This window comes from Ranitomeya variabilis, chromosome 7, assembly GCF_051348905.1.
Source record: "Ranitomeya variabilis isolate aRanVar5 chromosome 7, aRanVar5.hap1, whole genome shotgun sequence".
Taxonomy (NCBI): domain Eukaryota; kingdom Metazoa; phylum Chordata; class Amphibia; order Anura; family Dendrobatidae; genus Ranitomeya; species Ranitomeya variabilis.
In genome coordinates, this window is record NC_135238.1 from 30,845,932 (window position 1) to 30,862,789 (window position 16,858).

The window sequence follows — 16,858 nt, forward strand, 5'->3', positions numbered from 1 at the left end:
CATATACAGCAGTGTGTACATTATATTGAGCAGTTTACATTATATGCAGCAGTGTGTACAGTATATACAACAGTGTGTACAGCATATACAGCAGCGTGTACATTATATTGAGCAGTGTACAGTATATACAGAGCAGACAAAGAGGGAGTTAAGTATTGTTGAGCGGCGCCGTGGCTCAGTGGTTAACACTGCAGCCTTGCAGCACTGGTGTCCGTTTTTTTTCTTTAGTTTCCGGACGGACAGATATCGGAAATGTGTTTGTGTCCTGCGATCACTGGTCACTTACGTTCCATACAGGAGTCTAATAGGTAGATATATATCCAGGTCCAGGGATCACAGAAAAACGTATTTGGAAATAATACAAAAAAACTCACAAACTGCATAAGGAGTCACAGGGGATGTACACTTACACTAGGCAGACGCGGTTCTGACTTACTAATAAATACGTTTTTATGGGATGCCTGGAGCTGGATCTGTCCCCCACTAAATGATTCAGTGTCTCGTGTCCCTTTCTACTTTTGGGTGAGATGACGTTTTACCTTGTTCCTTCTACTTAGTCTAGATAGGTTTTCAGTATCAAGGGAGAAGTATCAAAGGAGAAGTATCCGCTTTCAAGAATACAAGGAACATAACTTTCCCTCTTTCCATAGTGACTCCATCACACCGGAGTGCCGGGAATATAAGGAAACGAGGTCCAGCAGTTTAGAGAGAACTTATAAGGGGATGAGGAGTCTCTAAAACGCTGATTGATTTTATCTAGGCAAAACGACTATAGAACTGCTGCAAACTCCTGCAGAGAAATGAACAACTAGTCCGGATACATGATGCATTCAGGATCAGCCCTGTGTGGCGGAGGTTAGGAATGAGCTCGTCTGGAGGGAGGATTTGGTGGCTCTGAAAAGAGCCTTTGTGGTACAGTCAGGTCTTGAGAACAGATCTAAGCTCTCTCCCCACGGATCCGGCGGGCCAGCTGGATGTCTTTGGGCATGATGGTGACCCTCTTGGCGTGGATGGCGCACAGGTTGGTGTCCTCAAACAGCCCCACCAGATAAGCCTCGCTGGCCTCCTGCAGGGCCATCACGGCCGAGCTTTGGAAGCGCAGATCAGTCTTGAAGTCCTGGGCGATCTCTCTCACCAGTCGCTGGAAGGGAAGTTTACGGATCAGCAGCTCGGTGGATTTCTGATAGCGGCGGATCTCACGGAGAGCGACTGTTCCCGGGCGGTAACGATGGGGCTTCTTCACTCCACCAGTGGCCGGAGCGCTCTTCCTGGCGGCCTTAGTGGCCAGCTGCTTGCGGGGAGCTTTCCCTCCGGTGGATTTACGGGCGGTCTGCTTGGTTCTGGCCATAGCTCTGTATAGAAGAGAACAGAAGTGATGAGAGGAGCGGAGAGAGCGGGATATTTATACTCCTCTGCTCCTAGTCTCGCTCCATGTGGACACGCCCCCTGCATACCATTGGTTATTTTGTAGAAGGTGAGCAGCCAATAACGTGTGATGTCCGCGACCAATCACTGCACAGAGAAGGTTCAGCCTGACTCACACTTCAGATATTACTTGCTGCTCTGAAACACAGGGTCGCATCAAATCTCCAGGCGGCTAATACAGCGGAAGCTCCGGTTCTAGATTCCCAGTGCCCGGAGCTGTACAGTGGCTCCTCTATAATCAGTCACTGAGGCTTCAACTCTCACATCGCAGTAATAACCTCACACCCCTATTACTGAGATGAGGGTTACATGTGGTGATAACTGATTAGGATGATGCAAGTGTCGTGATCTCTGCTGCACATCGGCCCCTTCCCTCCATTAATAGTGACACAGAATTGTCACCTGTAGGCACTGATCATACAGCTCTGCGGGGAGGTGGTGGCACTGATCATACAGCTCTGCGGGGAGGAGGTGGTGGCACTGATCATACAGCTCTGCGGGGAGGAGGTGGTGGCTCTGATCATACAGCTCTGCGGGGAGGAGGTGGTGGCACTTATCATACAGCTCTGCGGGGAGGAGGTGGTGGCACTGATCATACAGCTCTGAGGGGAGGTGGTGGCACTGATCATACAGCTCTGAGGGGAGGTGGTGGCACTGATCATACAGCTCTGCGGGGAGGTGGTGACACTGATCATACAGCTCTGAGGGAAGGACGTGGTGGCACTGATCATACAGCTCTGAGGGAAGGAGTTGGTGGCACTGATCATACAGCTCTGCGGGGAGGTGCTGGCAATTATCATACAGCTGAGGGGAGGAGGTGGTGGCACTTATCATACAGCTCTGCGGGGAGGAGGTGGTGGCACTGATCATACAGCTCTGAGGGGAGGTGGTGGCACTGATCATACAGCTCTGAGGGGAGGTGGTGGCACTGATCATACAGCTCTGCGGGGAGGAGGTGGTGGCACTGATCATACAGCTCTGCGGGGAGGTGCTGGCAATTATCATACAGCTGAGGGGAGGAGGTGGTGGCACTGATCATACAGTTCTGAGGGGAAGAGGTGGTGGCACTGATCATACAGCTCTGCGGGGAGGTGCCGGCAATTATACAGCTGAGGGGAGGAGGTGGTGGCACTGATCATACAGTTCTGAGGGGAGGAGGTGCTGGCACTGATCATACAGCTCTGCGGGGAGGAGGTGGTGGCTCTGATAAGAGCCTTTGTGGTATAAGTACAGGAGCAGCTCCGCTTATTTCTTAGCCGCGGGCTTCTTGGCTTTCGCAGCCTTCTTAGCCGGACTCTTGGCAGCTTTGGGTTTGGCCGCCTTCTTAGCCGGACTCTTCGTCGCCTTCTTGGGCTTAGGAGCGGCTTTCGGCTTCTTGGGGCTCTTGGCCGCTTTCTTGGCAGCTGCTGCGGGCTTCTTGGCCTTTTTCGGGCTCTTCTTGGCCGCGGTCGGAGCCTTCTTTAGCTTCTTCGGAGATTTGGCGGCTTTCTTGGCAGCAGCGGGTTTCTTGGGCTTGGCCGCAGCTGCTGACTTCTTCTTGGCCACTTTCTCCTTCGTCTCCTGTTTCTTGTTCAGCTTGAAGGACCCGGAGGCGCCGCTGCCCTTCACCTGGAGGAGGGCGCCCTTGGTGACCAGAGACTTGACGGCCAGCTTCAGGCGGCTGTTGTTCTTCTCTACATCGTATCCTCCGGCAGACAGAGCCTTCTTCAGGGCGGCCAGAGACACCCCGCTGCGCTCCTTGGAGGCGGACACGGCTTTCACGATCAGCTCGGAGACGCTGGGGCCGGAGAGTTTATGGCTTTTCTTGGCGGCGGATTTCTTCGGCTGCTTCTTGGATTTGGCGGCCGGTTCTGCGGGAGGGGGAGCGGCGGCTGGCGCGGTCTCTGCCATTATGTGCTGCGGAAATAAAACGAAAATTTCTTCTGATAGGAAGGAAAACACTGAGGCCGGAGCTGGAGGCGCCTGTTATATGTACAGGCTTACTGCGCACTGATTGGCTGCTGAGCTGCACGGTCCTGAGCATCTATTGGCTGATAGTGGACACAGGCCCCGCCTCATCCCAGCTGAGTCCGAGTGAAGCTCCGCTCTCCCCTTGTGCTTCCCTGCCCGGGAGAAAAGCCCTTTACCGGCTAACACCGGACAGCAGAGCGCGCTTCCTCCATCGCTTCTCCTGCTCCAACATCTCCACCGACCGTTTGTAGCCGTCACTAACAGAGAAGTCGGGAAAGAGCGGAGAGGAAATCCCGCGATCATCGCCGACGTCCTCCCGATCTGCACATCGCTGTGTATCCGGGGAGATAAATCTGCTGCGGGAGCTCGTTCCTCCTATTCCCGGCTCTTGTCACCATCACAGGGATCTTTACTCCAATGTCTATCGTACAGGAAGCTGATTGTACGATGTGGGGACGAGCTGGAGCTGCTGAGAGCCCAGAAGGATCACACAGGCGACGGCCTCCGCTGACTGCCCCCTCCCTGACCTGTGATATCTCTGTACCCCGTATGTGCAGAGTATTGGGGGGACACGTGTTCCACATCGGGGGCTGATTGCAATCACCTGCCTGATATCGTGTCTTACCCCGTGTGAAGCAGTGACCGCTGCGGCCTGTAATGGAGGGAAGAGCTCTGATAAGGCGACAGCTGCACATTGCGACTCTCCGGGGAGGAAACTGTGAACTATTAACGGATTTATGTGACCCCCACTATTGTGCAAAAGGGGAATATCGGGAGAAAAGCGGAGACGCAAAATCCAGCGTCTACACAGAGCACAGCTGTATATAGTATATGTAGTGCAACACATCACATCTGCACAGCCCAGATCAGCAGTGTAATAAATGTCACTGATAATAGAGGAGTGTGTACAGTATATACAGCAGTGTACAGTATATAGAGTAGTATGTACAGTATATAGAGCAGTGTATGCAGTATATAGAGCAGAGTGTACAGTATATAGAGCAGTGTACAGTATATACAGCAGTGTGTACAATATATAGAGCTGAGTATATAGAGACGTTTATACATTATATAGAGCAGTATGTACAGTATATAGGGCTGAAAGTACAGTATATACAGCAGTGTGTACAGTATATAGAGCAATGTACACATTATATAGAGCAGTATGTACAGTATATACAGCAGTGTGTACAGTATATAGAGCAGTGTGTACAGTATAGAGCAGTCTCTCCTCTCTTTCTCTCTCCTTCTCTTCTCTCTCTCTTTCTTTCTCTCTCTTTCGCTCTATCTCTCTTTACCTCTCTTTCTCTGTCTCTCTTTCCCTCTATTTCTCTCTGTCTTTCTCTCTCTCTCTCTCTCTCTCTCTCTCTCTCTCTCTCTCAGGGAGAGATGATCAATCCTTCATGTCAGCACCTCTCCAGAATGAGGCTGGTGTACTAGATTTTCTAGGCACTGCCATCTGCGCTCGGTGCTGCTGTAATCCCTTTCATCATTATAGTTTTTCCTCTGCACGTTTCCACATCCAGCCAAGTGATCGCTGGGTCCATTATACCCATCAGCATTGGCGATACTGCAATATGTTGCAAAGGAGAAGACAGAAGTGGTGATAACCCGCCTCTGTCTTCCCTAAAGTGTCTCCGCTGTGGTGCGGGATGATATGCTATGGAAATTTAATAATCATTAATTGTGTCCTCCCAAGAGGATCTGGTGCCCCATCTAATGGACATTCTATGTCATGGCACGGAAGGTTTCCCCAGGAGGGCGGTGGTGAAAGTGTTTACTAATTGGCTATGGAACGGTCACATGCAAATCTCCAAGACTCGGACACCGTGCTGTCCCAGATTCTGGAGACGACGTGCAGGGAATTGGATTGGGAGGTGAAGGTGAACGCAATGGACTTGGCAGATTCCTATATGTCCCAAACATTGGAGATGGGGCCATCCCTAACGTGCCCTTACACTATAGGGCTGCCATCTAGCAGAAGCTCAGGTTCCATCTCAGACGCTCTGGTTACCTGTGAACGAGTCGGGCTTTTCCAGGCCTTATTGACTTGTCTTTGTGACTCTGAACGGCCAGTGGCATTAAAGGCTTGTGAAATCCTTCTCGCTGTGAAGTCCAAACTGTGCAGTGGGGACACCGATCCCTCCGTACAGCATGGAAGAGACTGGCTGGAGCACACGATGAAAGAGAAGCAAATAGCAGGTGGGGAAGGTGCTGGGGACCGGCAGGAGCGCCCACCAGAATGGGCCACTGGGGTCATAAAGAAGATGGATTTGGATAACCAAAGCCACCTTATGGGTGGGGAGAAATGCACGATGCAGATTGCTACTGATGGGAAGTTTAAGGGACATTTTTGCTGCAAAAATAATGCCTTTTGTGCTGTAATTTGCAGTGAATCCCACCTGTTTTTTCCTACAGTGCCCTACTGGGACCCAGAAGCCATCCTACAGCTACTCAGTAACCAACCTGCAGCATTTAATGGGGGCACTGCCTTAACGTCTAAGGGCTACTACTCACTTGCAAGCAACTCGGATGAGTCTCGCATGTTTAAAACCCGGCTCTGCACCCGGCACTCAGATCGGAGCATGCGGCCGCATAGGAATAGATGCAGCCGCACGCTCCGCTCCTCTGTGCGGGGTGCAGTGCCGGGGTATTGCCGGTGAGTAAGGAGCCCTAAGAAGGAAGTTCTGCTTATAAGAAAGTAAATGCCTCTGGCACTATAGAGGCCGATGTAGTAGGGATTATTTTTTCTATTTTGCTATTTTGGGTTGCTGCCAGTACACTTTTCACATGACTAACAATTAAAAGAAACAAACAAAAAAAAAACGGGCGCATTCCTGTAATTTTGCATTAGGACTGGAGTCATTTAGTTAATAAATGTTTGGAGAAACAAAGTGAGAATCATGAACTTCAATTAATACAAGAGGACTATGAGACCACAAAGAATCAGGACGATCCATGGAGCAAGAGCTGGAATGAAAAGCCACTGAGCGCAGCGCGATTTGTCAAATACACACATAGAGTTTTATACAACAAACAAAGAAAAGAGGGACGGTAAAAATAAATTGTAATAGGGTAAGAAAAAGGGATCAAAGTTGAGGAAAGTGTAGGATAAGACACAGATCCAAGCAGGTTGGAGAAAGACAAGCGTACTGTTATAATACTAACCGCGTAACAGGAGAAAAGTAATATGATAGCTTTAATTGAATGACCTTAATAAGGGAAAATAAAAACATGTTAGTAAAACTCAACCTACAAGATAAGAGCTCTCAACTATATCTTGACTAAATGTTTCCCTACCGGGGTCTTGATAGACAAAAAAAACATCCAAGAGGGGAAAATCCGGTAGAATAACTTAAAATGGATCTTGATAAAAAGTACATTCGTAATTCAGTAATATTGAGGGTCATTTCTGATCTTTTTTCCCCGTTTCCATATGTAACTTCCACAGAGGATGGTGGCTCATATCTGTATGTGTGAGGGGGCCATGCATACTGCTGTGATGCCCTTACCGGACACTTACTGCACTATACCGCAAACCGCTACATCGCAGTATGTCGCACTATATGGGGGTAGAAAGGACTATTCGTAAAGATACATTACTATATAGAGGTAATTATTTCTACATGGAAGGTTCACTGCTGTGTGTGGGGATTTCTGCATTACAGGGGGCATACAGCGGTATACAGATGTGCACTGCATTGTTATATGGAGGTATACAGAATTACAGGGGTTTCCAGCACCATCTGGAGATATCACTGCACTATATGGAGTCTCCCCGAGGTGTCTGCTCTCACCGCCCGGGGCTCTGCGTCTGGTGACGGGAAATAGCAGGTGAAGCAACGGAGGGAATTAATGGTGACGAGGGAGATGGTGAGAAAACCTTGTCCGGAATAATCTGGGCATTTCTCGGTGAGTTGCTCTGTGTTCTGGGACTTCTTATTTAACCCCTTGCTGCACAGATCTCGGCATTCTGGGGTCTCGTTTATTAGTTAATTATTCTCTTGTTTATCAAATAACAGGAGACATTTGTGGTCGGTGGAGTTGATCTAGGGAAATGACGTCATTACATTACAGTGGAAGTGACGTCATTACATTTAGAAGCTGCGGGGAAATTCAACCCCCCCCTAACAGTCCTGTGTTCAGCCAATCAGCAGAGGGAGGAGCTAATGTTGCCAATGGTAACACGCTTACAGTTCCCGCTTTTTCCAGTCCTTTGTCTTCATATAACACGTGGTCCCAGGACCGATATCGGGGAATCTGCTTGTGTTGAGCGATCATTGGTCTCTTACATCCCACACAGGAATCTGCAGATTTCCAGGTTAGCGGCGCAGTATCCGCCCCGGTTTCCTCTCATGGCTATAGAGAATGATTCCGTGTTCTCCACATGCTGTGATGTGCCCGTGTGTCTGACCCGGAGACAATCAGATCTTCCCTTTCCCGTCACAATCAGTATTGTGGAGACGATATACTGGTCAGGGACGTGTCCTACAAGAGACATTTCAGGGAAGACCAATTCTGCTCTCCCAGCAGATCCCACCATGTCTCCCCATTACAGATCCGTCCTACGGCTACAGGCAGGAGGTCTGTGATGGGGAATGGACGATCATGTGTAGGAGATTGCTGAGAGTTCCCTGCTCAGAACATTACACTGCGGTGTCAGGATCTCACAGGTCAGGCAGTCACATTATCGCCGTCACATCCTCCTCACAGGATTCCTGCTCAGTTACTGATCGTCCTTCTGTTCTATCACTTTTCCTCCCCCGCTTCATCCAGTGTCAAGACAGGCGGCTCTCGGGCAATATATCCACATGTAGAAGCTCCGAGAATGAGGAGGGGAACAGCGAATCATAGGATAAATATCCCAATATAATCGCAGGATAAGATCCTCTAGCACCAGATGTAATCATGTATAACGGATGTCACAGATCTCACAGGGTTAATATGACAGGACTAGATAAAATCACTGCAGTGCAGAGAGCTCCGATCACAAGTCCGACTGTAAGATGCCCAAGTCCTGGTGACTCCCATCATGGCACAAATGCGGTTTCTTATATTGATCTACAAAATAAATATAACACGATTTCCAGGGATATGGGCTGTGCCGTAATATTTCCCTGATCAGATCCGTGTGGGATGAATAGGGCAACGAATATTCACAGGGAATGTGGCTGTATGAGGCAGCTGGATAGATGGACGCCCTGTGTACCGGGTACGGAGACTCCTGTGTGATGACCACGTCCTGGACACTAATGTTTCGGTTGGATGGCGCCTCTGAAGACTATTATAACCTCACCAGGATAATAATGGCCACCGATCCCGGTGTTTGGGGGCAGACAGCTGGGAGGGCAGGACCCGGTATTATCAGTGGGGCAGAGCTGCCCCCACCGGTATCCACAGCGACCGCCGCTACCAGCAGAGGGGCCGGTAATAATCCGACGGACAAAGAACAGAGATTGAGCGGGAAATTCAAAACAAGCAACGGATCTGTGATCAGCCAATGAGCGAGAGACATCCGCAGGCGCCGACCAATCCCAGATACAGGAATATCCGCCTCCATTTAACTCCTCAGTGGCCGTGTGTGTGCTGCTCCCCACTACACACTTGCTTTACAGAAGCGGCAACTTCCCCCACCCCAGACCCGGCAGCGTCACATCAGGCTCCTGGTAGAACATAAGAGACTTGTTTTACGGGCAGTGATAGGATCAGCGCGGACACCGCAGGGAATCTGCTCCTGTATAGATGGAGCGGAGTAAGAAGCCCTGACAGGGATTAACCCCTCTCCCGCCAGCCTGTCAGTGCAATTCATGACTGATAGAAGACACAATTCTAACGAGTGCAAATTACAAATCAACAGAATATTTCTGCATTTTCTTCTGCTCCAAGACAAATATCTGTTTTCACCCCTTATCTATTCTGCTCAAAGCAAACGTTTTCTATTGTGTGAGAAACTCATTTGAGCAATGGAGCGGTAATAAGCTCCGCCCTCTGCAGCTCATTGGTGGTTCTCCAAGTCTCTTCTCCGTTGGCAGCTTCAGATTCATCCAACGACAGGAGAGGAGGGCGGGGCAGCAGACTATATAAGGCGACACAACACGGTCTCTTCTACATTCGATTTTCTCTTTTTACAGTTCTCGCCATCATGTCTGGACGCGGCAAACAAGGAGGAAAGGTTCGCGCTAAAGCCAAGACCCGCTCATCCCGGGCAGGACTGCAGTTCCCAGTCGGCCGTGTGCACAGGCTTCTTCGCAAGGGCAATTACGCTGAGAGAGTCGGCGCCGGCGCTCCGGTCTATCTGGCCGCTGTGCTGGAGTATCTGACCGCCGAGATCCTGGAATTGGCCGGCAATGCTGCCCGGGACAACAAGAAGACCCGCATCATCCCCCGTCACCTGCAGCTGGCGGTGCGCAATGACGAGGAGCTGAACAGGCTGCTGGGTGGGGTGACCATTGCCCAGGGGGGCGTCCTGCCCAACATCCAGGCCGTGCTGCTGCCCAAAAAGACCGAGAGCAGCAAGGCGAGCAAGAGCAAGTGAGTGCCGCTTCTCCACGTCTGTCCACACACCCAAAGGCTCTTTTAAGAGCCCCCACATCCTCTTCCTGAGAGCTGTAATCGGCCGATGGTCCACACTAGCGTCTGCTAACACATGTGCCCCCGCGGTATCTGGAATTAGATACAACTATATACACGATCTGTGCTGCGGTCAGCAGAGGCCTGATGTCCATCCTGCCACATGTCTCCTGGTGATACCGCAGCGGCTGCTATTACCGCAGTATTCTATAATAAATGGTCCAGAGTGTGCGGCTAATACAGTAGATGACGGGAAACTCTCCCACCAGCATTAGTGGGGAAGCCGGGTTATCCTGTAACCTTCAGTGCGGCTGCTAGTAAGTTATGTCCTAACATTCCCAAACAGATGGAACTTCTAGCAGACTGCCTCTTGTTTTGGTTCTCGGTTCTCCGAGTAATGGATGCCGGGGGTTAGTCACTGTCGGCGCAGTATAGGCATCTTCTGCAATAATCTGCATGTGTAGGTTCAGCAGGAGGCTCCTCTTTCAGTCATTTAATAAATTAAATCAACTGACATGTGCCCGAAACATGCGGCCTCAGCACCGGAGCCGCTTATAGTTTGCGGACACGACCTATTCTATTACATATTGGTGTATATATGGGATCTATGTTTATCTCAGTGGCCGTCATCCATACCAGAGTCTAGTGATCAGGACGCGGTCACATAGGAGTCTACACTCCGAGGCCATTCATCAATCCAGCCGCTTTCACTATTCGCAGCCCTCCTACAACCCACACGGATCTGAGCAGGAAGATACAAGGTGTCAGAATCTCCTTTTACTCAACACCAGGACTTGGATGTCTGCTCCGTAGTATCAGCAGAATACGGTAGAACTGTGCACAAATTACTATGAACGGCCCAGTGCGGATATATCCCTGTTCTCGATCATTAGAACCGCATCAACCAGCTTCAGAAGGAACAGACAGAACGTCTTAGGGCTCATTTCCACATGCGAGTCACACGTCCGTATCTCGCATGTGGAAACCAAGCTGTGGAGCCGGCACTTGTGAGCGGAGCGTGCGGCCGCATAGGAACACATGGAGCTGCACGCTCTGCTCCAAAGTGCCGGCGCCAGAGCTTGGTTTCCACATGCGAGATACGGACGTGTGACTCGCATGTGGAAATGAGCCCTTAGGCCGGCGTCACACTGGCGAGTTTTACGGACGCAAGAGCGCAGAAACTACGTCCGTAAAACTCGCATAACATACGGCACAATTATTCTCAATGGGGCTGCTCCTATTAGCCGTATATTACGGTTCAGTATTATACGGCTTTCTACGGCCGTACAAAATCGCAGCATGCTGCGTTTGTCAGCGTACTGCGCAAAAAAATCGCCAATGAAAGTCTATGGGGGCGTGAAAAATACGGATTCCACACTGACCAGCAGTGTGACTTGCGAGAAATACGCAGCGGTGTTAGTGAAAAGTCGGTAATTCAATTGCCGGCTTTTAATTTCTCCTGCACAAACCCGACAGGATATGAGACATGGTTTACATACAGTAAACCATCTCATATCCCCTTTTTTTTTGCATATTCCACATTACTAATGTTAGTAGTGTGTATGTGCAAAATTTCAGCGCTGTAGCTGCTGAAATAAAGGGTTAAATGGCGGAAAAAATTGGCGTGGGCTCCCGCGCAATTTTCTCCGCCAGAATGGTAAAGCCAGTGACTGAGGGCAGATATTAATAGCCAGGAGAGGGTCCATGGTTATTGGCCCCCCCTGGCTAAAAACATCTGCCCCCAGCCACCCCAGAAAAGGCACATCTGGAAGATGCGCCTATTCTGGCACTTGGCCACTCTCTTCCCACTCCCTGTAGCGGTGGGATATGGGGTAATGAAGGGTTAATGCCACCTTGCTATTGGAAGGTGACATTAAGCCAGATTAATAATGGAGAGGCGTCAATTATGACACCTATCCATTATTAATCCAATTGTAGGAAAGGGTTAAAAAACACACACACACATGATTTAAAAGTATTTTAATGAAAAAAACACAGCGGTTGTTGTAATAATTTATTGTACTCTCAGTCCATCAGGAACACCCTCGCTTGGAAAAATAATAAACGCACAAGATACATACCTTCTGCTGTCAGATCAGGTCCCACGAAGTAATCCATCTGAAGGGGTTAACTAATATTACAGGCAGAGCTGCGATAATCCACTCGCTCTGCCTGTAATCCCCGGGTGCTGAAAGGAAAGCAGTGATCTATACTTACATTCAGTTGCGGTGATGCGCCCCTGCTGGATGTTCTCATGAACTGCAGCCTGGGAACTTTTTCCCACGCTACAGGTCATATGAGGACATCCACCAGGGGGCGCATCACCGCGACTGAAGGAAATGTAGGTCAATGACGCAACCAATTTCCTGTGCCCCCGTGAAAGTTTCCGCATTAAAAATATACTCATCCCCATCATCCTCCTCGTCCTCCACCTCCTCTTCGCCCGCTACCTCGTCCTGTACACTGCCCTGACCAGACAATGGCTGACTGTCATCAAGGCTTCCCTCTTCCTCTGGTGCAGACGCCTGCTCCTTTATGTGCGTCAAACTTTGCATCAGCAGACGCATTAGGGGGATGCTCATGCTTATTACGGCGTTGTCTGCACTAACCAGCCGTGTGCATTCCTCAAAACACTGAAGGACTTGACACATGTCTTGTATCTTCGACCACTGCACACCTGACAACTCCATGTCTGCCATCCTACTGCCTGCCCGTGTATCCTCCCACAAATAAATAACAGCACGCCTCTGTTCGCACAGTCTCTGAAGCATGTGCAGTGTTGAGTTCCACCTTGTTGCAACGTCTATGATTAGGCGATGCTGGGGAAGGTTCAAAGACCGCTGATAGGTCTGCATACGGCTGGCGTGTACAGGCGAACGTCGGATATGTGAGCAAAGTGCACGCACTTTGAGGAGCAGGTCGGAGAACCCAGGATAAGTTTTCAATAAGCACTGCACCACCAGGTTTAAGGTGTGAGCCAGGCAAGGAATGTGTTTCAGTTGGGAAAGGGAGATGGCAGCCATGAAATTCCTTCCGTTATCACTCACTACCTTGCCTGCCTCAAGATCTACTGTGCCCAGCCACGACTGCGTTTCTTGTTGCAAGAACTCGGACAGAACTTCCGCGGTGTGTCTGTTGTCGCCCAAACACTTCATAGCCAATACAGCCTGCTGACGCTTGGCAGTAGCTGGCCCATAATGGGACAACTGGTGTGCAACAGTGTCATCTGCCGATGGAGTGGTTGGCCGACTGCGTTCTGTGGAAGAGCTGTAGCTTCTGCAGGAGGACGAGGAGGAGGAGGAGGGGGTGCGAACGCCTACAGCCAACTGTTTCCTAGACCGTGGGCTAGGCACAACTGTCCCTAAATTGATGTCGCCTGTGGACCCTGCATCCACCACATTCACCCAGTGTGCCGTGATGGACACATAACGTCCCTGGCCATGCCTACTGGTCCATGCATCTGTAGTCAGGTGCACCTTTGTACTCACAGATTGCCTGAGTGCATGGACGATGCGCTGTTTAACATGCTGGTGCAGGGCTGGGATGGCTTTTCTGGAAAAAAAGTGTCGACTGGGTAGCTCGTATCGTGGTTCAGCGTACTCCATCAGGGCTTTGAAAGCTTCGCTTTCAACTAACCGGTAGGGCATCATCTCTAACGAGATTAGTCTAGCTATGTGGGCGTTAAAACCCTGTGTACGCGGATGCGAGGATAAGTACTTCCTTTTTCTAACCAGAGTCTCATGTAGGGTGAGCTGGACTGGAGAGCTGTAGATCGTGGAACTTTCGGGTGTGCCGGTGGACATGGCAGACTGAGAGACGGTTGGAGACGGTATTGTTTCCGCCGGTGCCCTACATGCAATATTTCCTCCTACAAAACTGGTGATTCCCTGACCCTGACTGCTTTTGGCTGGCAAAGAAACCTGCACAGATACTGCCGGTGGTGCGGAAAATGGTGGCCTTACAGTGACGGAAGGGATGTTGCGTTGCTGACTAGCTTCATTGGCCGAGGGTGCTACAACCTTGAGGGACGTTTGGTAGTTAGTCCAGGCTTGAGAATGCATGGTGGTTAAGTGTCTATGCATGCAACTAGTATTTAGACTTTTCAGATTCTGACCTCTGCTTAAGCTAGTTGAACATTTTTGACAGATGACTTTGCGCTGATCAGTTGGATGTTGTTTAAAAAAATGCCAGACTGCACTCTTCCTAGACTCTGATCCCTTTTCAGGGATTGCAGACTGAGCTTTAACCGGATGGCAACGCTGTGCTCCAACAGGTTTTGGCTTTGACACGCGTTTTGGTCCAGATACGGGCCCGGCAGATGGAACCTGTTGCGATGTTGATGCCTGCTGCGGCCCCTCCTCCACCTCCGCTTCTGAACTACTGCCGCCTGCACCCTGTTCCCCCAATGGCTGCCAATCGGGGTCAATAACTGGGTCATCTATTACCTCCTCTTCGAGCTCGTGTGCAACTTCGTCTGTGTCACTGTGTCGGTCGGTGGTATAGCGTTCGTGGCGGGGCAACATAGTCTCATCAGGGTCTGATTGTGGATCTGTACCCTGAGAGGGCAATGTGGTGGTCTGAGTCAAAGGAGCAGCATAGTACTCTGGCTGTGGCTGTGCATCAGTGCACTCCATGTCAGAATATACTTGTAATGGGCATGGCCTGTTAAATGTTTCACTTTCTAAGCCAGGGACGGTATGTGTAAAGAGCTCCATGGAGTGACCCGTTGTGTCGCCTGCTGCATCCTTCTCTCTTGTTGTAGTTTTTGCTGAGGAGGACAAGGAAGCGACTTGTCCCTGACCGTGAACATCCACAAGCGACGCGCTGCTTTTACATTTACCAGTTTCGGAAGAGGAGGCAAAAGAGCTAGAGGCTGAGTCTGCAATGTAAGCCAAAACTTGCTGTTGCTGCTCCGCCTTTAAAAGCGGTTTTCCTACTCCCAGAAAAGAGAGCGTTCGAGGCCTTGTGTAGCCTGACGACGAAACTGGCTCCACAGCTCCAGACTTAGGTGGAATATTTTTATCCCCACGACCACCTGATGCTCCACTACCACTACCATCATTACCAGCTGACAATGAACGCCCACGACGACCTCTTGCACCAGACTTCCTCATTGTTTTAAAATCTTAACCAAAGTAACTTTATTTGTTGCTATCAAACAACTTACACGGTGAGCTATAACTTCAGTATGATTTCAATATCCCTTAACAGGTTGGTGAGACCACAAGGAAAATCAGGCACAATGTTACACACTCTGTTTTCTGTGGCACAAAATCACAGAGATGACACACACGCAGGACTGTCACTCAAGCACTAATGTCAATATTAATCTCCCACCTAATTTATTTATTTTTTTTTCTCAGGGAGACTTTAGAAACCAAATAATATAAAAAAAAAAAAAAAAAAAGGCTTTCTATGGCCCACAATTAGAGAGAGAGAGGTGGCACAACCAGGAGTCAAGACTGGCGCACAAGCTGAAAGGGCAATATTACTCTCCCACTGTTTTTTATGTTTTTTTTGTTTTTTTCAGGGAGACTTTAGAAACCAAATAATATTAAAAAAACCAAAAAAAAAAAAGGCTTTCTATGGCCCACTGAATGAGAGGGAGAGAGGTGGCACACCCAGGAGTCAAGACTGGCACACAAGCTGAAAGGGCAATATTACTCTCCCACTGTTTTTTTATGTATTTTTTGTTTTTTCAGGGAGACTTTAGAAACCCAATAATATTTAAAAAAAAAAATAAATAGGCTTTCTATGGCCCACTGAATGAGAGGGAGAGAGGTGACACACCCAGGAGTCAAGACTGGCACACAAGCTGAAAGGGCAATATTACTCTCCCACTGTTTTTTTAGGTTTTTTTTTGTTTTTTCAGGGAGAATTAGAAACCAAATAATATTAAAAAAAAAAAAAAAATAGGCTTTCTATGGCCCACTGAATGAAAGGGAGAGAGGTGGCACACCCAGGAGTCAAGACTGGCACACAAGCTGAAAGGGCAATATTACTCTCCCACTGTTTTTTTATGTATTTTTTGTTTTTTCAGGGAGACTTTAGAAACCCAATAATATTTAAAAAAAAAAATAAATAGGCTTTCTATGGCCCACTGAATGAGAGGGAGAGAGGTGGCACACCCAGGAGTCAAGACTGGCACACAAGCTGAAAGGGCAATATTACTCTCCCACTGTTTTTTTAGGTTTTTTTTTTTTTTCAGGGAGACTTTAGAAACCAAATAATATTAAAAAAAAAAAAAAAAAAAAAAAAAATAGGCTTGCTATAGCCCACTGAATGAGAGATAGCACACACAGCAGTGGCACACAAGCCCTGACTGAGGCCAATATTTTTCTCCCACTGATTGATGTAGTGTTTTTGTGTTGAGGTAGAATTTAGAACACAAATCACGGAAAAAATAAATAGGCTTTCTATGGCCCACTGAATGAAAGGGAGAGAGGTGGCACACCCAGGAGTCAAGACTGGCACACAAGCTGAAAGGGCAATATTACTCTCCCACTGTTTTTTTATGTATTTTTTGTTTTTTCAGGGAGACTTTAGAAACCCAATAATATTTTTTTAAAAAAAAAAGGCTTTCTATGGCCCACAATTAGAGAGAGAGAGGTGGCACAACCAGGAGTCAAGACTGGCGCACAAGCTGAAAGGGCAATATTACTCTCCCACTGTTTTTTATGTTTTTTTTGTTTTTTTCAGGGAGACTTTAGAAACCAAATAATATTAAAAAAACCAAAAAAAAAAAAGGCTTTCTATGGCCCACTGAATGAGAGGGAGAGAGGTGGCACACCCAGGAGTCAAGACTGGCACACAAGCTGAAAGGGCAATATTACTCTCCCACTGTTTTTTTATGTATTTTTTGTTTTTTTCAGGGAGACTTTAGAAACCCAATAATATTTAAAAAAAAAAATAA

General features: G+C 48.7%; 3 protein-coding genes across 3 annotated transcripts; 1 reads left to right on the plus strand and 2 right to left on the minus strand.

Moving 5' to 3' along the window:
* Nucleotides 1-915: 915 nt before the first annotated feature.
* On the minus strand, nucleotides 916-1,357 carry LOC143784854 (histone H3). Its single transcript, XM_077273485.1, has one exon. The coding sequence runs from the start codon at nucleotides 1,346-1,348 to the stop codon at nucleotides 938-940; it is 411 nt and encodes a 136-aa protein (XP_077129600.1). The 5' UTR covers nucleotides 1,349-1,357; the 3' UTR covers nucleotides 916-937.
* A 1,277-nt stretch (nucleotides 1,358-2,634) lies between these two features.
* LOC143784855 (histone H1.01-like) lies at nucleotides 2,635-3,347 on the minus strand. Its single transcript, XM_077273486.1, has one exon. The coding sequence runs from the start codon at nucleotides 3,313-3,315 to the stop codon at nucleotides 2,671-2,673; it is 645 nt and encodes a 214-aa protein (XP_077129601.1). The 5' UTR covers nucleotides 3,316-3,347; the 3' UTR covers nucleotides 2,635-2,670.
* Nucleotides 3,348-9,503: 6,156 nt separating this feature from the next.
* LOC143785686 (histone H2A type 1) lies at nucleotides 9,504-9,964 on the plus strand. Its single transcript, XM_077274748.1, has one exon. The coding sequence runs from the start codon at nucleotides 9,518-9,520 to the stop codon at nucleotides 9,908-9,910; it is 393 nt and encodes a 130-aa protein (XP_077130863.1). The 5' UTR covers nucleotides 9,504-9,517; the 3' UTR covers nucleotides 9,911-9,964.
* Nucleotides 9,965-16,858: the final 6,894 nt, after the last annotated feature.

Coding starts and splice junctions, on each gene's coding strand:
- LOC143784854 (XM_077273485.1), bottom strand. CDS start 1,348: ATGGCCAGAACCAAGCAGACCGCCCGTAAATCCACCGGAGGGAAAGCT.
- LOC143784855 (XM_077273486.1), bottom strand. CDS start 3,315: ATGGCAGAGACCGCGCCAGCCGCCGCTCCCCCTCCCGCAGAACCGGCC.
- LOC143785686 (XM_077274748.1), top strand. CDS start 9,518: ATGTCTGGACGCGGCAAACAAGGAGGAAAGGTTCGCGCTAAAGCCAAG.